General features: G+C 43.4%; 1 protein-coding gene across 12 annotated transcripts in view; it reads left to right on the top strand.

Moving 5' to 3' along the window:
* Positions 1–334: 334 nt before the first annotated feature.
* HEATR3 (HEAT repeat containing 3) overlaps positions 335–20,474 on the top strand; it is a 41,067-nt gene continuing 20,927 nt past the window's right edge. For 4 of the 12 annotated variants that reach the window (XM_045870018.3, XM_045870017.3, XM_064580982.1 and 1 more), the window contains exons 1-11: positions 335–623; positions 755–927; positions 2,837–2,924; positions 4,837–4,949; positions 7,174–7,283; positions 10,286–10,426; positions 12,720–12,997; positions 17,916–18,006; positions 18,114–18,271; positions 18,548–18,630; positions 19,531–19,667. In XM_045870018.3, the coding sequence (XP_045725974.1) occupies positions 486–623; positions 755–927; positions 2,837–2,924; positions 4,837–4,949; positions 7,174–7,283; positions 10,286–10,426; positions 12,720–12,997; positions 17,916–18,006; positions 18,114–18,271; positions 18,548–18,630; positions 19,531–19,667 (1,510 nt within the window). In that variant the 5' untranslated portion in view covers positions 335–485. Of the gene's footprint in view, positions 624–754; positions 928–1,000; positions 1,631–1,746; positions 2,925–4,167; positions 4,489–4,836; positions 4,950–6,393; positions 6,563–7,173; positions 7,284–10,285; positions 10,427–12,719; positions 12,998–17,915; positions 18,007–18,113; positions 18,272–18,547; positions 18,631–19,530; positions 19,668–20,474 lie in introns of those variants that run through there. The other 8 variants (XM_064580983.1, XM_045870019.3, XM_064580984.1 and 5 more) reach the window with 8 other exon arrangements.

Genomic DNA, 20,474 nt, shown 5'->3' with positions numbered 1-20,474 from the left:
AATATGTTAGGTTTGGTGTTAGGCACTTCACACAATTTTGGGTAAGCCTCACAATAACCTTGCAAGTTAGGTACCCTTAATCGCATTTGCTTATTGTGGAAATAAACGTTTGGCAAGGCTCAGTAACAATAAACGTCACTAGCTGGTGAGAAGCGCACTCGGTGCCGCTGGTGGGAGTCAGCAGTCCCATCAAAGTCCTGCCTCCCACTTCCCGGGGGAAAAAACACAGGACTCCGCCCCTCGTCCAGGTCTGGCCCCGCCCACTCTCATGACGCCTGCGCACTCCCCGCGCCAGCCCTCTCTTCCCCGCCGACACGCGGCACGCCTGCGCACTTCTTTCCCATGTGGGCTCCGGCCGTCAGCAGGCCCGCCTGAGCAGTGACACCGAGACCCCCTCGGTAACAGGACCTTGCCCCTAGCTCAGCAGCCTCCACCGTCCTGCTGTTGCCCTTCTCTCTCGGACTTTCCCCGCAGCGCATATCTTCATGGGCAAGAGCCGGACCAAGCGCTTCAAGCGACCTCAGTTCTCCCCTACGGGCGACTGTCAGGCCGAAGCGGCAGGGGCGGCGAACGGGACGGAGGGAGAGGAGGATGACGGGCCGGCGGCGGAGCTGCTGGAAAAGGTGAGGCGGGGGCTTGCAGGGGCCGCGAGGGGCGGGGCTCGCGGGGAGCCCCGTGGCAGCGCGGTGCGCCCCTGCCGCGGCCCCCGCGCCTGCGCTCTGCGCCGCCTCTGACACTTGGTCCCCTCCCGCAGCTCCAGCACCCGAGCGCCGAGGTCCGCGAGTGCGCCTGCGCGGGGCTGGCCCGGCTGGTGCAGCAGCGGCCGGCGTTGCCCGGCCTGGCGCGTCGGGACGCCGTGCGCCGCCTCGGGCCGCTGCTGCTGGACCCCAGCCTGGCGGTGAGGGAGACGGCGGCCGGCGCGCTGAGGTGAGCCGGGAGGGGGGGTCGCGGCGGCCAGCCGGCGCGCCCGTGCGTGCCATGCCCCGTCGCCTGTCACGGTGCACTTGCCTGCGGCAGCTCGGGAGACCCAGACCGCCCAGGGTCTCCCATTTGCACAGGGGGGATTTGAACTCAGCCTGCAGACTCCAGAGGAACCCACGCCGCCCGGGGGCCACACGCATTCCGTCTGTCCAGCGGGCTGCTTCAGCTGCAGCAGCCGGCAGGGATCCTCCCCGCAAGGCCTAACATCCTTTACGGTCTCTCCAAGAACCCTCCAAAGTCCCGAGGTCCTGTGGGCTCTTCCAGTGTGTGTGGCAGGCGTTCTGGGTGCAGGGGGTTTGAACAGGCAGAGCGCTGAGCAAGAGCGCCGAGATGCCTGCCTTCACAGAACCCATGTTGAGGAGACAGGAGGCCAGGAAACTGGTAAAACAGGTAATAGGAGGTAGTGAGAAGGGCGATGGAGAATACCAAGAGGATGATGAGCCGGAGGTGGGAAGTTACTTTAAATTCCGATCTGTAGATGACACTTGACCTGATGCCTCAGAGCCAGACATGAAAATCCAGGGGAAAAGCATTCCCGGCAGAGGGAACAGCAAAGAAGTGAGGCAGCAAAGGGCTTGACATGGTTAAAGAACAGAAAGTTTGGGACACCTGCGTGGCTCATTTGTTTGAGCGTCTGCCTTCAGCTCAGGTAATGATCTCAGGGTCCTGGGATCGAGTCCGGCATCGGGCTCCTTGCTCAGCGGGGATCCTGCTTCTCCCTTTGCTTACTGCTCCCCCTCCTTGTGCTCGCTCGCTCTTCCTCTCTCTCTCTCTGACAAATATATAAGCTCTTAAAAAAGAAAAAGAAACATAAGGGTTAGTGTGGCTGAACATAGTAGAGGGTGGGTATCATAGGAGATGAGGTTGGAGTGATGTCCTCGATAGTGTAGGGCTGAAGGACCTATTGTGAGCAGGAGTGGCCTGATGTAATTTACCTTTTGAAAAGGCTCCTCTGATGGCTGTACAGAGAATGGACTGTAGAGGGGGCAAGAGTAGAAGTTAATGGTTGCAGTTCTTGCAACTGTGTTACATTACGCTTGATTCATTGATTTAGCAAGTGTATTTTGTGTGCCTTCTGTGCACTAGGCAATGGGCTGGATAGGCTGTGGGCATGTGTTAGTGAACAAGACAGACATAATTTCTGTCCTTCATGGATCTTACAGTATTGAGGGAGACGGGCATTAACCAAAATAATCACACAATTGTATAATTACAACCAGTGATAATTACAGAGGGTGCTATGAGAGGATATAACTGGGGGCTCAGGGAAGAAAACCCTAAGGGAGGGATGGGGATTAGCCACATGCTGGAGGAAATTGCATGTAGGAAGGCCTACCCTTTCCCTGAGGCTTACATATCCTGGGAGCTCCTGGAAGGTTGTGGGGACATCTTCCAATTCATCTCCATATACTCAGTGCCTGGTACAGTGCTGTGCACTTAGAAGGCAAGCAAGCAGTGTCTTCCCAATTAAAATTCAGTTTCGCCAGAGTTCCTTCGGCCTCGCTGTCATTCAGCCTCACCTTTGCTGCCCTTGAAGTCTTGATCCCAAGAAAATGTCCCTTCATATCAGATCATGCTGTGATTTGTTCATTAAGTAGGAAAAGTCTTCTCCCCTCTCCCTTCCCTGTTGTCATGCACCTGTGTATTGTCTCAGACTTCAAAATTAAGTTGTTACGTGGAACCAGGATCAGAACAGATCTGATGGAAATCTGTGGATTGGTTCTGTAGCATCTTGCAGAAATCATAAGCAGTTTCATCTGGAAAACAAGTATGGGGAGAGATTAAATTTGACAGCTTAAAAGTGTTTTGTGACATGTGCTCTGAGAAAGTAAAACATTTTAAACTTTTTGTGTAGAAACCTCAGTGCTTGTGGAGGTTTTGAAGTTTGTGATGACATGGTGACTAAGGATATCATGACCCCTCTGGTTGCACTGCTGAAAGAGGTATGTGGTTTTTAAAGTAGCTTCATGGTACTTTTTAACTGTAGCTTTTTGTATGCACCCTTAGTTTTTGTTTTTGTTTTTTTTTTTTTAGCTCTTTGGTATTATTTTGTCTTCCCTCAGAACATTCTATGGGAATTTTGTTTTTTTTCCTAGAAACATTGATTTCTCATCATTCATACAAATCTCTGTTATTTTGTCCCTACTATCTTTACTTATATGCTAGTTGGAAAAGACCTTCCTAAAACTATAGACTGATTCCTTTAGACCTTAAATTTTGTAAATAAAAATAATTAGTCTTTATGGATTACTTGTTTTTGTGTCAGTGGTGTTTTATGTATTATTTAATCCTTGCATCAGTCCTATTTGGAAGGTGGTATTCCTGTTTTGCAGATGAGAAAGCTGAGGCATAATTTGCCATGAAGATTACATTACGTTTTCAAATTTAGTATCATGCCAACCTTACTGCATGATGGCGCATATGCATCAGGGTGCCTGGGTGACTCAGTCAGTTAAGTGACCGATTCTTTTTTTTTTTTTCTTTCTTCCGATTTTATTTATTTGACAGAGAGAGACACAGCGAGAGAGGGAACACAAGCAGGGGGAGTGGGAGAGGGAGAAGCAGGCCTCCTGCTGAGCAGGGAGCCCGATGCAGGGCTCAATCCCAGGACCCTGGGATCATGACCTGAGCTGAAGGCAGACGCTTAACGACTGAGCCACCCAGGCGCCCCTAAGTGACCGATTCTTGATCTCCGCTCAGGTCTTGATCTCAGGGTCGTAAGTTCAAGCCCCACGTTGGGCTCCACGCTGGGCTGTGCGCCTGGCGTGGAGCCTACTTAAAAAAAAAAACAAAAACAGCAGCTAAGGTGCTGTTAGTCCACTATTCTGTATTGATGGGTAATTTTTTTTTTAAGATTTTATTTATTTATTTGACAGCGGAGAGCATAAGGAGGGGGAGCAGCAGAGGGAGAGGGAGAAGCAGGCTCCCCGCTGATCAGGGAAACCAATGTGGGGCTCTGATCCCAGCTCATGGGATCATGACCTGAGCCGAAGGCAGACACCCAACCGAGCCTCCCAGGCGTCCCTTGATGGATAATTTTTACTTAAGTCTTTATAAAGAATATCCAGTTTTGCTGAGAGGCATCAGTCTTACTCTGTTTAGAGTCTGGTTCTGAACTGGTGGTGATTTTGCCCCACAGGGGACGTTTGGCAATGTCTGGAGACATTTTTGATTTGAGGGTAGCTGTTGCTACTGGCAAATGCAGTGGGTAGAAGGCCAGGATGCTGCCACACATCCTCCAATGCACATGTCAGCCCCCACAGCAAAGAATCATTCAGTCCAAAGTGTCGGTGGTGCTGAGATTGAGAAGCCCCGCTTCAGAGGCTGCCGTGGATTATGCTAGAGGGGCAGGACCGCAGTGGTACCGGGCACCAGCTTTACAGCCGGAATACCTGGGTCTGAATCCTAGCTCTGCCGTGTACTAAGCTACACCTTCAGCAATCTCCCTGTACCTCAGTTTCCTATTTGTAGTGGATGACTGGGGAGAATAGTTCATCTGCTTCACAGGTGCGTGGTCAGGATTAAATGACTTAATGGAAAGTGCTTAGAGTGGTGCCTTTCTGTGCCCGATTTACTATCTTTATTGTATTAGATGAAATACTTTGTATTGATTTTACATTTTAAAACGTTAAATGCTTTGTGTCCAGTTTGTACAATGACTTGTGAACTTTTTTTGTCTATATTTCTTGCCAGAAGGGAGCAGGATTGTCGGAAGGGTACTGCTTGTGAGAATTTGATGAGCTCGTTAACCACTATAATTTCTGATGTTTAGTTTTTGTGATTCTTCACTACCATTAGCGTTTTTGTTTAATTATTCTTTTGAACCAGGGTACTAATCATGATATTTGGTTACAGTGTAGTGCTGGCCTGGATTCAAATGAGATGTCTCCACAGGAAAAAAAAGATCAGAACAGAAATTCTATTGAGAACATAGCCAATGAGGCCATGAATGTGCTGTGGAATATATGGTAAGAAACTTTCCAAACAGCCTCCTGCTACAGCATCGCTCAGGCTTTTTCTGTCAGACTGTAGTGTCTGTTCTCCTTGGTGGGGCTATAAATCCCTGATGTTAATGCTTGGTAGGAGGTAGTCTCAAGTGACCTAAAATCAACCTTCCTTCCTAAGCCCTTTTCCTCATAGCATCACTACCGCTTTGTTTGCTTTATAACTCTTCTCTCCCATCATTGCTGCTGACAGAAATAAGAGGAATCGTGGCCATTACCACCTGCTGCACCCCAGTTCTTCCCCAGTGCCTGCGCAACCTTAAGCAGTCACTGTGTTAAAGCTGGTCAGGCCTCCGAGCAGTAGCTGCTTTGGTCTGGCACCTGGAATGAGATGCGGGCCACAGCCCTCGGCTGGTGCTTTACTCCTCTACCCTGGCACTTGCCATTTGACAGGGAAGAGATGCCTAAGAAGAGTTCCCTCGGCCCTGGTAGGAAGAAGGCCACACTCTCCATGATTGTGACGGTGGTAGGCTGGAGTGGACTTGCAGCTAGGAATGGAAATGGCTAGAAACACTACCTGGATTTAGTTTTTCCTACCCTATTGTATGTCCCACCTTTCTAGCAGAATTCTGCCACAGTTCCTTATTTTCTAGTCAGCAGTAACAATAACTTCTGACCTAAAAGCACAGGTATATCTTAGAACACAGGACCAAGTTGGATCCTGAAAAGCTGCCTACATAGCAGTCTGAACTTGCCTGTGATATCATTTCAAACTAGTGGGTGCATTCCACCAGAAAAAGTGGAGAGATCAGGTCTGAGGAAATGACACTTGAGCAAGCCGGTGGGTACATTTTCCTGTGCACCAGATAACTTTAATTTACTTAATTGTTGGACTTAGAAGTTTTAAAAATTTTTCTTTGAAAAGAGCCTGAAAAAGTACTCTCCACACACTCTTTCCTGAATGCCTGTGAGCCCTATCTATATCACTTCCAGTTGTCCTAGCTCTTCACGTTTTTGTTTTATACTTCATATTTTAAGTCATATATATTTAAGTTGCATACACATGTATATATTTGCAATTACTTTAACCCATGTATGCCTTATCTTCCTGACTATACCTGACTTTACTGTGGGCATCTTGAGGGTAGGTTCATAGCAGTGTTGTAGTAACTAGTTAGGTAGATAGGCAGGCAGAGAATAGTTTATCTTTAGATAACAGGATTGAATTTCATAATTTAGTCAGCTCTGTTTAATAATCTGGTCAGCTCTATTAGTATGTCATGTATATGTGATATGTACGGAGGATTACTTTTCTCTGGAAACATGGATCAGATTATTAAAATCAGTTCTGTTTACCCTGTATTTAGTATGTATATTAACATTCTTAACATTAATTCTGACTTTTTTATTAAAAGGTAGTGTAGTTTGTTTTGTTTTGTTTTTTTAAAAGATTTTATTTATTTGACAGAGAGAGAGAGACAGCTAGAGAGGGAACACAAGCAGGGGGAGTAGGAGAGGGAGAAGCAGGCTCCCGGCTGAGCAAGGAGCCCGATGCGGGGGCTCGATCCCAGGACCCCAGGATCATGACCTGAGCCGAAGGCAGATGCTTAACGACTGAGCCACCCAGGCACCCCAAGGTAGTGTAGTTTCAAATGTATCTAGTAATTTCTCTTTTGTAGACTGCAAATTCTGCTTGTTGAAATTATAATAGCAGTCTAGAGGGAATAAATAAAATCCGTTTTATTTTCTTTTAAATTAGTGCTTTTTGTGTAAGTGTAGAGGCCTTTTATCCTCACTTTAACTTACTGTTATGTAGTGGAAGGAACCATAGGCTGGACCCAAGGAACCACCACTAACGAAATGTGCGATCTTTGGGTAGATCACTTCACCTTTTGGGGCTTGGGTGTCCTTATGTATGAGACGAGGAATAGAAGTTAAATGATTTCTAAGCCCTCTCCCAGCTCCAGCCTCGTATAAGGAAACTGGCATGCAGGTAAAGAGATCGGCTAAAATGTTCTACTGTGATAGAAATAAAAATACAGATAGCCAGTTTTGTCTGTGTACAGTAAATAAGAATGGGCATTGGTTTCTTCATCTATAAAAATGGTGGGTGTTTGACTCCAATTCTTGTTTTTGTTTTGTTTTTTTTCTTTTATAAAGCCTAATTTATCTTTTCATGAATTTCTGTGGTTGATTTCTTAATGTTAAAATGTGAATAGTAAAACTTCTTTTTCCTCCTTCAATTTAGTGAATGCAGTGGTAGAGCAGTATCTATATTCAACAAAGAAGGGTGTTTGGAGATTGTATTAAAGTATTTAAGTAGGTTTCCCACCAATGTTGACCTGGCTATTTCAGTAGGTAAGTGAAGAAAAAGTGATGATTTATTAAGTATGTGTGGCCTTATTCAAAAATTTTTGTTCCAACATAGCATGTTTGTTCTATAGGAGTGATTTCTTTTTTCTCATTTTATATATAAATGTGTAACTGAGTTCTGTTTGTTCTGAATCTTTTAAAATCTATGATTAATACTTTACTTACTCATACAATTTTCCTGCTCTTCACTCTGAAAGGGAGGAAGGTAATTATGTGAGCAGTCTATTATCATTCTTAGAACACTTTATTAATTCTTGAAGCTTTCATCTCCCATTTACTGAGAAACAGTAACCCACAACTACCAGGCCTCTGAGCCAAAGTTAATTGGAATCTAGACTTATTTAAATGTCTTGTACCACTATCTCATACTCCCAGCAGAAAACTGATAACTTGTGCTTTTCTTGAGAGAGGAAAATAAGTGATTGAAATTTCATGTAGGCCTGCTTCCCTTCTGTGGGAAAGGGCAAGCAGAGCTCAGCAGCTTCAGCTGCCTTGACTCCCTCGTGTTCTCGCTGTGCGGTTAGAGAGCCGTAGTGGGGAGCCCTTGTCCATTTGGAGAGACAGACTGGAGGATGGGTGGCCCAGCAGAACTCTGGGGAGAGTGGAGAAATAATTGATGAAAAGCATTTCTTTTCTACCCATTATAATGGCCAGGCATCCAACTGTCCTTTTATTTAATTATGCATTTCTCCTGGCATGGACTGAGTGTGTTCCCCTTACTGATGCTTCTTTTGGCTCTAATGGATACTTTCAAGAGAATAGGAGAAAACAGTGGAATAAATACTACTGGGAAAAATTAAAAAATCAGTTTCTCAAAATGGAATCTTTGGCAGAAGGGTGATTTATGAGTAAATGTGGATTTTAAAAATGGTTGAACTAGGAAATTGGTAGGTGGCTTTTAATCTCAGAGGACAGTTTTTCTCACAATTAGGGAAATTCACAAAAGTTAGTTAATAGCTTTTAAAAGAAAAACTTCACTTCTATTTTGTGTCTTTAGTCTTGTAGGTTTAGTTGTTTTTAATTTTTGTCCTGTAATAAACTGTAAAAAAAATGGGTCTGAGGGCGCCTGGGTGGCTCAGTCGTTAAGCATCTGCCTTCGGCTCAGGTCATGATCCCAGAGTCCGGGGATCGAGTCCCACATCGGGCTCCCTGCTCAGCAGGAAGCCTGCTTCTCCCTCTCCTACTCCCCCTGCTTGTGTTCCCTCTCTCTCTGTAGAATAAATAAATAAAATCTTAAAAAAAAAAAATGGGTCAGAATAAAGTAATTTTGCATTGTATAATAATGTTTTCTTTTTGCATTTAGCTAGATTCGTGATTTTTTAAACAAATGTCCAATTACTTTGGTTTGAAAATCAAGCAAGGTTTACATACAGTAAAGTGAACTTTCTGAGATTCCATCCTATATATTAATATGGCTTTCTTTGCTCTTGTATTGACTTTATGGTAGCAACCTCAGTTTCTCTTGGCTTTTTGCTAAAGTGAATTTAATTAGTCTCTTAATGAAAAAGAATTACATTTGGATATATGCGTATATGTGGATTTGTATACACATGTATTTGGGGAACCAAACTAGATCCCAGCAGTAGCATATATTTTGACTAATTTGGATGATCATGATTGACTGAAATTTTGAGACCTGGAAAGAAATGGATTTGTTTGGAATACACTAAGAAAAACACATTTGGGCTTGCTTCCTCTTTTGTGCTTCAGAGGTTCTTCTGTCAAACCTGTCAGGCAATCCCAGTTGTTTTGATACTTTCAGTTAATTATTTCTGATTTGCGAGTTGTAATCCATTGTCTTGTTTAACTCAAGGGAGGAGTTAAGCACTAAAGGGATCATATGTCTTTTAATATCATAGCCATCTCTTAATTTACTCATTTTTATGTAAAATACTTTTTTCTTTTTTTTTTTTTTTAGATTTTTATTTATTTATTTGACACAGAGAGAGAGACACAGCTAGAGAGAGAACACAAGCAGGGGGAGTGGGAGAGGGAGAAGCAGGCTCCTGGCCAAGCAGGGAGCCTGATGTGAGGCTTGATCCTAGGACCCTGGGATCATGACCTGAGCCAAAGGCAGATGCTTAACGACTGAGCCACCCAAGCGCCGCCTCCCCTTTTTTTTCTTAAGAAATACTGTTTTACCAGAAATAGCCCTAACTTTTAAGGTCATGCTGAATTTAAAGGAAGCCAGAATGTCCCCAAGTCCAGGGCTTGTTCTCGATAACGGAACTGCTAAAAGCGTTGTCTCTCCCGTAGACTGTTTGCCACTGGTCCCCGACGTGTGCAGAAATTGAGGAGAAACCTTAATAAATGTTCATAGTAATTTCACATTGTCACACCATTTAAGAGCCTTTTAAATTGTATTTTGTAAAAGTTTATTTTGTAAAGAATTAGAAATTAAAAAGAAAAAAAAAATCTTTCATTGCACTGACAATTTGAGAAGCCCCGTTTGCACGTACCATCCTTTAAGTAAAGCATACTTACTTTACAAAAGCTGTCTGTGTCTGAAGGAGTTGTAAAGATGCAAATGTTTAGATGGAACTAGAGAGTGTAATGCTAAGTGAAATAAGTCAGAGGAAGACAGCTACCATATGATTTCACTCATATGTGGAATTTAAGAAACAAAAAGGATGAACATAGAGGAAGGGAAGGAAAAATAAAATAAGATAAAAACAGAGAGGGTAGCATACCATAAGAGACTGTTTACTATAAGGAACAAACTGAGGGTTGCTGGAGGGGAGGCGGGTGGGGGGATGGGGTGACTGGGTGATGGGCATTAAGGTGAGCACTTAATGGAATAAGCACTGGGTTGCAACTGATGAATCACTAAACTCTGCCTCTGAAACTAATAATACAGTATATGTTAACTAAATTGAATTTAAATACAAAATAAAAAAAGATGCAAATGTTTTCTGATGAATTAAATTGGTATAAATTATCCTAGCAGAATTCATTTGTGTTTTAATACTTAATTTTTATCTTTATAGCATATTGTTTGCAGACAGTGACCGAAGATAACCCAGAGCTGCTGAAATCTTTCAGTGCCCCAGCATTGCATGTACTGGAATCAGCAATGCTTTCTCCTGTCAGTTCCATGGAGTACATTCTATTAAAGACATTGGTGGCAGGTAAAATTTAGCCATAGGCGGCAGTGTGCTTTTTTTTTTTTTTTTTTAATGTTTCATTTATTTATTCATGAGAGTCAGAGGGAGGGAGAGAGAGAGAGAGAGGCAGAGGCAGAGGCAGAGGGAGGAGCAGGCTTCCCGCTGAGCAGGGAGCCCGATGTGGGACTCGATCCCAGGACCCTAGGATCCTGACCTGAGCCGAAGGCAGATGCTTAACATCTGAGCCATCCAGACGCCCCAGCAGTGTGCTTTTTTAGTAATTTGTAATGGGTAGAGATGGAGGCCAAAATTCAGTCACTCGTTCATTTTCACCACATAATGACCTTCTGTGCTTATGTCTGTTCTGAAAATTGTAATATTTAAGTGGAGATCCTTAATTCAAGAGGTTATGCATAGTTGTGGAGCCTTCTAGAATAGGTTTCTTTTCAATTTAACAAGCTACTGTCTTTGTATAAAGAAATGCTGGGCGCCTGGGTGGCTCAGTTGGTTAAGCGACTGCCTTCGGCTCAGGTCATGATCCTGGAGTCCCGGGATCGAGTCCCGCATCGGGCTCCCTGCTCGGCAGGGAGTCTGCTTCTCCCTCTGACCCTAACCCCTCTCATGTGCTCTCTCTCTCAGTCTCTCCCTCTCAAATAAATAAATAAAATCTTTAAAAAAAATAAATAAATAAAAATAAATAAATAAAAAAAAAAGAAGTGCTATTGTCAGGATCCTTTCTTGTTATGAACCAGTGAGTTCAGAAATGGGCATGACGTGACCACTCTCTTTTCTGTAAATTCTTTACCCCCAGCTCCTTTCTCCTTGGGATTTCTAAATGTAGAGGTAAAAAATAATCTGGTGATCTGTTGAGTAATGGGTAATTTATATATTTTCTGTATATATCTTCTTCCTGCTCTTCCAGAGGTAATTTATCATGAGAGGTGTTGTTTTTTAGTAGTGAAGTACATGTAACATAGAGTTTACCGTCTTGACCATTCTTGAGTGTATAGTTCAGTAATATTAGGTACATTCACATTGTTGTGCAACCAATCTCCAGGACTCTTCATCTTGCAAAAGTGAAACTGCACACATTGAACAACTCCCCATTTTCCCATCCTCCCACCCCCAGCAGCCACCATCCTACTTTCTGTCTCTATGAACTTGACTATTTTAGGTGCCTCATCTAAGTGGAATTATACAGTGTTTTTCTTTTTCTGATTGGCTAATTTCATTTATTTTATTATTTTTAAATCTTTTTTTTTTTTTTTTTAAGTAAGCTCTACACCCAATGTGGGGCTCAAACTCATGACCCCAAGATCAAGAGTTGCATGCTGTACGAACTATGACTAATTCATTTAGTATAATGTCCTCAGAGTTCGTCCTTGTAGTGTGTCAGAATTTCCTCCCTTTTTAAGGCTGAATAATATTCCACTATGTGTATATATTTGACCACTCATCAGCAGATGGGCACTCGGGTCAGTGGCTATTGAGTAATGCTGCTGTGAATATGGGTGGACACATATCTGTTTGAGTCCCTGCTTTCAATTCTTTTGGGTCCATATCCAGGATGTATTTTTATTTTAACAGTGACTTGTTTTGTTTTGTTTTGTTTTTTTCAATTAGTTTGTCTGCCTACTTAATGGTAGCTCCTGTTCTGTTTTTGTTTTTTTTTTTTAAGATTTTATTTATTTATTTGAGAGAGAGAAAGAGAGAGAGCATGAGAGGGGGAGGGTCAGAGGGAGAAGCAGACCCCCTGCTGAGCAGAGAGCCCGATGTGGGACTCGATCTCGGGACTCCAGGATCATGACCTGAGCCGAAGGCAGTCGCTTAACCAACTGAGCCACCCAGGCGCCCCTCCTGTTCTGTTTTGATAAGCAAAAAACCAAGAACCTGCTGTCTGGTTTGTCCAGAAACCTTGGAATTTTTGTGCATTTCGTTTCTCTCTTGGAATATAAGAAGGTGCCTAGGAGGGCAGCTCAGGTTAAGATGAAAGAGAGCGAGGCAGCTTCATTTGTCGTTTCAAGTGAAACTTGATCAGCGTTCTCTCGGTCTGTTGCTGTGCGGTGTGTCTGAGAGAGGCATTGTGTGCCAAGGAAGAGAGATGATCATGCAGGACTGTAATAAAGGGAGCCGCCTCTGTGCGAAGCCTTTTTTTTTTTTTTTTGACATTTAATAAAAACTGAACACAGGCAGAGGGTTGGAGATTTTTTTTTTTTTATATTACACCTGAGCTTAAAAGAACCAATCTTGTGGAAACTGTATTTAATAAAAGTTTTCACAGGCGAGTCCTTTGTCCTTACGTGCCTTTTCCCCCCAGGCACCATTTGGAACCTAAAGGACATTATTCCATCCAAGAGTCAGGCGGAAATCATAAATGCCATACTGAAGATCTTGTCTGACGTTCTGGACGTGGACGCTGGTGAGACGGTAATTCGAATGCATGAAGCCGAAAAGCAGAGGTTAGAAGCTGCTGCAGAGACGGAGGACGTGCTGGAGAGCACCAGCCGTGGCTCTCTGATGGAAGATGATGAAATGGAAGAGATCCCGCACAAAAGAAAAGTCAGAAGGAAAACCTTCATTTCTGATTTGCTTCCAGTAAGTCAGACTGATGCATGCAAGCCTGGATTCATACAGCCACTTTCTTCTAATAGGTATCCTGAGCTTTGTAGAACCCTGTCACGGTACAGTTATTACAAAGTGCAATTCAGTAACAGTCCGTCATGTTTCCCCATTGGCTCTCATTGCAGCTTTAGAAATCTACTCCCAGAGGGGGAGAAAACATCTCCTGTCTAAAATGAAACTTTTCTATACAGAGGATTTCCAAGAGGGGAGAGACCAGTACTTCTGTAACACTTGAGAAACGTGCAGTCATCTTCCTAACTCCTGTGTCTCCCCTCTTCAGTTACACACTCTCGGCCAGATAGTCTTCATTACTGAAGGAGTTTGTACTTTGCTCCGGTGGTACTTGCATTCTTGTCTCTTTTGTTTTCATATTTATCCTTACCAAAATAGTAGGCTCAGCCCGCATTAATTAGCCCACCATTGCTGAGCAGAGAAGGTTGGGTGCTTGTGAGAACTGGTGGTTGTTCATGTTCACCGACACACTCGTGTTGGAGTAAAGGTGAGCAAGCTCAGGGGCAGGGAGCATTTCAGTGGAGCCAGTCAGCAGAGATGGAGCCATGCTTTGGGACGATGTTTCCCCCCAAAGAAGGTCAACGAGTAGTTGGGAAGGCAGGGAGGACAATGACTTGGCTTTATTCGTTCAGGTGCACATTTTCTGTGCTCCTGGTGTGTGCCAGGCACTGTGCCGAATGCTGATGCTAGAAAGACGATTAGGACATTTTTATTGTCTTCAGGGACCTTTTCTGTCTTGGGAGGACAGACTCATAATTAGGATACATGACGGTGCTCGTGCTGAGAGCGGGGATAGGGCTGCGCACAGAGTTTTGAGGGAGTAGTTTGTAGAGCGAGGCACGCCGCATAGACAGCCTTGATGGGAGAGGAGAGGCTGAGGTTGTCAGAGAAGGCTTTTTGGATAGAACACCTAGCTGTCTTAAAGGATGGGATGGGAGCAGCGTGGTGAAAGCAGGTTAGTGTCGTTAGGGGGCCTGGAGGCTGGGAGATGGGTTAGGCCACTGACGGCATTCTGAAGAAAGATGACGGAGGCTGAACTGCAGGAACCCTAGCCCTGTCCTCGCAGGCTTTCTGCACTTCCAGGTGTGGCCTCTCCTGATCCTGAACTGAAACTAAGAGCTGTCTTCATTCAGAGTCTTAAGAGTTTTGAGAAGTTTATGCCCAATATAAGAGTTCTTTAAATGGAATATACCTGAAAAGAAATATAACAGTATGCTCCTTTCCTGGATTCACAAAGTGTTGTAAAGCATGAATTGGTGGTATTTTAATGAAATCATAATGTTGTCATGAGAACTACTTTCCCAGCCCCCATGGATAGATAGCCCTTAGGTGCACAGCATCCTGTTAAGTCCTGGGGTGAATATAAACATGAGAAGGCTGCCCCACCCTTGAGCTGCTTGCAAGTCATAAAGTTGCGTCAAAATCATAGCACTGCTTTTGGTGTGGGCGGGCACATATTTGAACGCCCAATTTACTGCTTGTTCTATAGTCTGAGTAAAATTTAAAATAAGTAAAACAAGATAGACAAAGGCAGAGCCCTAACAGTATTTTCTCTGCAGTTTGACATTGGAAGGGTGAGTTACAGATCTGGGACAGACGTGCTTCCCCCTCCCCGCCCCAGGAGGGAAAGTCAGGATGTGACTGATCAGGGCTTGGAGGCTCTGCAGCTGTGGTCTTGCATGGACTGGCCCGACCGAAAACACGTGTACCGTGACTGACCACGCCGACTTCCCACCAGCAGGAGCGGGGAGTACAGTTGGGTTGTAAGGGAACTCTGAAGTGTCTGAAATCCCTTGCAGGGAGGGGGAGAGCGGAACACTTGCGTCCTTCCACTGCTCCCCCTGGGACTCCTATAGGGAGAAGGTGGGGACTGAGATCCACATCTACCAAGATTCAGTGCCACCGTGTAAAAAGTACTGAAAATTAACCGTCATTTAGGTATTTACTTTTCTTCGTATTATTTAAAAATAGAACATTGCTGCTCATAAAATGCAGCGTTTTCTCATAAGGAAAGCTTGCTTTTTAAAGTCTCTTAACATAACTGAGTAGACCAGATGATTAACATGATGGTCAGTCAGCCAATGTTTAAGTGCCTGTACGGTGCCTGTATTTGCCTGGAATACAAATGTAATGTCCGACAGCTCTGGTCTTCCCACTGCCTGGTGGCTGGTGCAGGAGGCCTTCGGAATCAACCTTTAATTTGCATAATTTAAAGTAAGAAAGTACAACCACAAATATGTAAAGAGAACCAACCGAAGTTGTCATTTTAACGTATGCAGAAGTAGAGGAGTCCCTTGCCCAGCTTCCACTGTTACCCAGTGATCAAATCATAGTCTGTTTTATTTCATCTATTTCCCCACCTTGCATATTTTGGAGCAAATCTCAGATGTCATAACATTTCTTTTTTTTTTTTAAGGTTTTATTTATTTATTTGAGACAGAATGAGAGAGAGAGCACATGAGAGGGGGAAGGGTCAGAGGGAGAAGCAGGCTCCCCGCCAAGCAGGGAGCCCGACGCGGGACTCGATCCAGGGACTCCAGGATCATGATCTGAGCCGAAGGCAGTCGCTTAACCAACTGAGCCACCCAGGCGCCCAAGATGTCATAACATTTCATCGAGATTGGTTCTTTATGTTCATTTGATGACAATAAGAAGCAGAGAACGGTTCTGATCAGGAGAGTTATAAAGAAGTAGAACTTAATTTCAGGGTTCTTCTGAGCCAGATTTTCATACTTCTCTAGGGGATGAGAGCTCAGCAACATCTCTCATTTAGCTTTGAGTCTCTAATAAACTTTTGTTTACTTGAATATCATACACACACAAAGCAGGTAGGAATAGTTTTTATATATCTTCTTCCCAGCAGTAAAAGGAATACAAATAACATTCCTAAGCTACATCTTTTAAATGAGCACTTTGCTTTTAAAATAATTTTTATCAAAAATAATTATCTTTTGGGGCACCTGGGTGGCTCAGTCGTTAAGCGTCTGCCTTTGGCTCAGGTCATGATCCCAGGGTCCTGGGATCGAGCCCCGCATCGGGCTCCCTGCTCGCCGGGAAGCCTGCTTCTCCCTCTCCCACTCCCCCTGCTTATGTTCCCTCTCTCGCTGTCTCTCTCTGTCAAATAAATAAATAAAATCTTTAAAAAAAAAATTATCTTTTAATAATAATTTTACTATTTTAAATTTATTTTTATTATTATTTTATTGTTATTGTTATAGATTTGATTTTTAAGTAATCCCTACACCCAGTGTGGGCCTTGAACTCACAACCCCGAGATCAAGAGTCGCATGCTCTCCCGACTGAGCCAGCTAGGTGCCCCTGTTTATTTATTTATTTATTTATTTATTTATTTATTTATTTATTATTTTATTGTTAATCCCCATACATTACATCATTAGTTTTAGATGTAGTGTTCCATGATTCATTGTTTGTGCATAACACCCAGTGCTCCATGCAGAACGTGCCCTCCTCAATGCCCATCACCAGGCTAACCCATCCTCCCACCCCCCTCCCCTCTAGAACCCTTATTATTTTTTAATAATAACTTTGAACATGGTTCAAAATTGCAGTCAAATTGTTACACAAGAAGTTGCTGGAGGATTATAAATCAGTATGAACATTCTGGAAAGGAAAATAGGAACATGTCACAGGATCTATAGGTAGTCCTTTGACCCAGTAAATCTAAGGAAATGAGAAATCCAGGTAATTTGAAATATTCCAAATTAAATGATAGTGTATCCATTTAATGGAATATTGTACAGGCATTAAAAGACAATTAGAAGCTTGTTGAAAGGGGGAAACATTCAGATGATAAAATACGCATTATTTTTAGCCTAGGAACTATTCTGGAATATCAACATAGCTATTTCACTTTTCATAGGTAACTTGAGAATTAAGGTTATGTGAATTTCTACAACCCATTTTAAGTTCATGTTAATTATTTCCAGAGAAGGAAGTTCTCCCCTTTCTTCAGTCTTTTTTTTTTTTTTTTTTAATTTATTTATTTGACAGATAGCACAAGTAGGCAGAGTGGCAGGCAGAGGGAGAGGGAGAAGCAGGCTCTCTGCTGAGCAGGGAGCCCGATGCGGGGCTCGATCCCAGGAGCCTGAGATCATGACCTGAGCCGAAGGCCCCTTTCTTCAGTCTTAAAGAAATGCCTTTTATTTTTTTTTTAAGATTTTATTTACTTGTTAGAGATAGTGAGAGAGAGCACAAGCTGGGAGGAGAGGGAGAAGCAGACTCCCTGCTGATCAGGGAGCCCGATGCAGGACCCTGAGATCATGACCTGAGCCAAAGGCCGACACTTACCCTACTGAGCCACCCAGGCACCCCAAAGAAATGCTTTCTTGCAGGGTTCAGAGAAAGCCAGGAAGCCAAGCCTGTCTGCACCTTAGCCAAGCTCTGTTGGTCACATAAGGGCTCGTTAGTAGTTCTTGTTAATGCAGTCTTTTCCAACGAGACGTCTAAGCATCTAAAAGCTGGTTTGTTGTGTATAAGTGGCTGGTCTCTGAAATGAGCTCTTGTGTTAATCTTAGTGTTCTGAGCTACTTCTTAACACACTGGATTAAGTTTCAGGGTGAATTCAGTTCAGAATTCCGGAATATTTATCTTTTCTCTCCAGCTACCTAAAATAACTGTGCAGATAGATGGAAGCCCAGTTAACGCGGCCTGCTGCTCAGTGCCAGGAGCAATCATAATGCTTGTTTGTGCTTCAGCACGTTATGACTTTTCTTCTGGCTGCCCCATCCCCCATGCATTCTATTCCAAGGGTAAAAATCATCCAGTAGGCTCTAGCTAAGGACATTCACGTGAAAATACTTTCCCAAACATTGAGAGTTAGTTGTTTGTTTGTTTATTTATTTATTTATTTATTTTTTAGCCCACTGACAAGGAACTGAGAGAGACCATAGCGTTGTTGACGGCTCAGCAGACTGCTCTGGAAATTGTCGTCAACATGTGCTGCAGTGAAGGTTTGTTACCAGTTTATACGTTTAGACATTCTCCCCCTGGACTGAAAGGGTAGCTTCCATGAGTTTTCTTAAATATTCCACTTACATGTGGTTTGCAATCTTCCCAGATCCCTCTGATGATGAGTGGGAAGAGCTTTCTAGCAGTGATGAGAGCGATGCATTTATGGAGAATTCCTTCAGTGAGTGCGGTGGGCAGCTGCTGTCTCCCCTTTGCCTCTCCCATGAGGTTCACACCGCGTTCACCAACTACCTCATCCCAAAGAAGGTAGTCTGTTTCAAGTCCAGCTTCATTGTGGAGCATGGGAAGGGCTTGAGAGAGCTATTCACCGTGTATGCAAAAGAGGTTTGCTCGCACTTCCAGACTGTGGGTAATTGGTAAGAAAGAAGCTAGAACTAACAGTAGTGGGAGTACGCTGGAAAGTAGATCCTTCCCAAGCCTAACCATTTCACTTAGAGGCAGTAGGTTGGGGCTTGATAAAGGGATTGTGTGTAAAAGGATGCTAGTCGTTAACCTTTGCTTTACTGCCTTTCTTGAATCTAGATTTTTGAGAAAACTGCCTTTCCAAACAGCACTGCAGTTGACATATGTTTTAGGAGTCCCACTTGGAAATCTTTGGTCAGAAAGTAAGAACTTTTCTGTTTTCAAAACTCTTTGTCATTGTTATTACATGAAAGGATGGACCACTAACTAGAAGAAGCTGACTTCCCCCAGATTCAAGAGTTCTGTTCCTGTGCATATTTTCTAGGAAAATGTGTGCATATGTGCACTAAGCCATGAGAACGTGAATAGCAATGTGGTTCTAGTTGCCCCAACCAGGAAGCAACCTCAGTGTCCATCGGTGGCAGAGTCGAGAAATAAATTTTGACATAATCACACAGTAGAATATATACAGCAGTTAAAAAAAAAAAATCTGAGCTAGAACATTGAGCAAGAAAGCAAAGCACAAAAGAATATACACTGATTCTGTTTTTACAAAGTTCAGTAACTGGCAACGCTTAACTATTTTGTTTTAGGATACATAGGTAGTTAATAGGATACATAGGTAGGTAGTAGAGCAGGGAACTGTTTACCATAAAAGTCCAGATAGTGGTGACTTTTAGGGGTCGGAAAGGTGGGGCAAGATAGGGAAGGGATAGATGCGCTGTGAGGGTGTTAGCCGTGTTTCTTATCTTGGGGCACGGTGTTCGCTTTATAAACTATGAAACTCTGTATGTGCGTTGAACACTTTATGTATAATGTCCTATTTCACAGTTCAGAATTGTTTTGCCAATGTCGCCATGCATAAAAATTCTTCTAAATAAATTCCTTATGACTCATAAGTGAGCTGTGCCTCAGGCCCTGAGTGCTCAAGCATTTTGATGAGGTAGATAATCAGGTCACCTTAAGATTCTTTGTTAATAGCCATACATCTTCTGCGTTCAGATATCCCCAGTCAGAGCCTGAAGCTTAGGTTAAAAGTGAATACTGAATTCTGTTGGGTAACTGTTAGAGAAACACACCGCATTCTTTGCCTTCCTATCCAGAATGAACACTATTCAGTGCAGAGCCCTCGTGTGTCTCCAGAGTCTTGTATCCCTCCTGGATGTGGACCATCTCGGGGGACCTGCAGCCCTGCAGACACTTGCACAACATCTGTCCCAGCTGCTTTTTGCTCAGCCAGGTAAACATTTAGGCCTCATTGTGAAAGACTATTTGGATCGAGCAGAGTTTTGAAGGGTGAGGAACTTGGACTTTGGCATTGTGTCGTGCTTGTCATCCAGCCTGCAGAAACCTTTCCCAAGCACTAAGAGTCAGATTTATAGTTGCCAGTGGCATTGAGTCCAAACAACATACGTAAGCTGGTCTGTGGGTTATACTGTTATTTTTTATTAAAACTGCATCCAGTTATGTCAGGCCAATAAGGCTGAATCACAACTATCATAAGTATTAGGCCCCATGAAGATATTTGCTTAATTCTCTAGTCTTTATTTTTCTTCTTAAACATAAAACCATTTGATTTACATTTGATTGGCTAATCCGTACATGTATTACAGAATTCACAAGTTATTAGAGGGTGTAAAGTGGAAAGCCTCTCTCCTCTTCCTCATACCATCCAGTTCCTCTCCCTGAGTCAGTCGCTGTTACGGTTTCTTGTGTGTTCTTCCAGAGAGATTCTCAGTATAAAAAGTATGCATGTGTGTTCTTAAGGCAGATGGTAGACTACCAGACATAGAGTATTGTACCCTGCTTTTTTCTAACATTTCTTTCTTCAAGCACCTTTGCATGGTAAGAGATGTTACTAAGGTCTCTAATATGGATTAATTTCATTTGTACACAGAAACTTAGATAGTATATGTAGTTAACTATTCTTTCTAAATGGCCTAGCTGTACAAGGGTTATTGCGTGCTCCTCTACCAGGTTTTCATAGTTTGTGGTAGTAGAATCTCATTTGACTTAGCCACATCGAATTATAGCAGCTCAAACCAAA

The sequence above is a fragment of the Mirounga angustirostris genome, unplaced genomic scaffold (assembly GCF_029215605.1).
Source record: "Mirounga angustirostris isolate CCGP_5_RB_7025 unplaced genomic scaffold, mMirAng1.0.hap1 SCAF_16, whole genome shotgun sequence".
NCBI classification, from domain to species: domain Eukaryota; kingdom Metazoa; phylum Chordata; class Mammalia; order Carnivora; family Phocidae; genus Mirounga; species Mirounga angustirostris.
The sequence above is the reverse complement of the archived record's forward strand: the minus strand, read 5'-3'. Positions and strand labels throughout refer to the sequence as shown.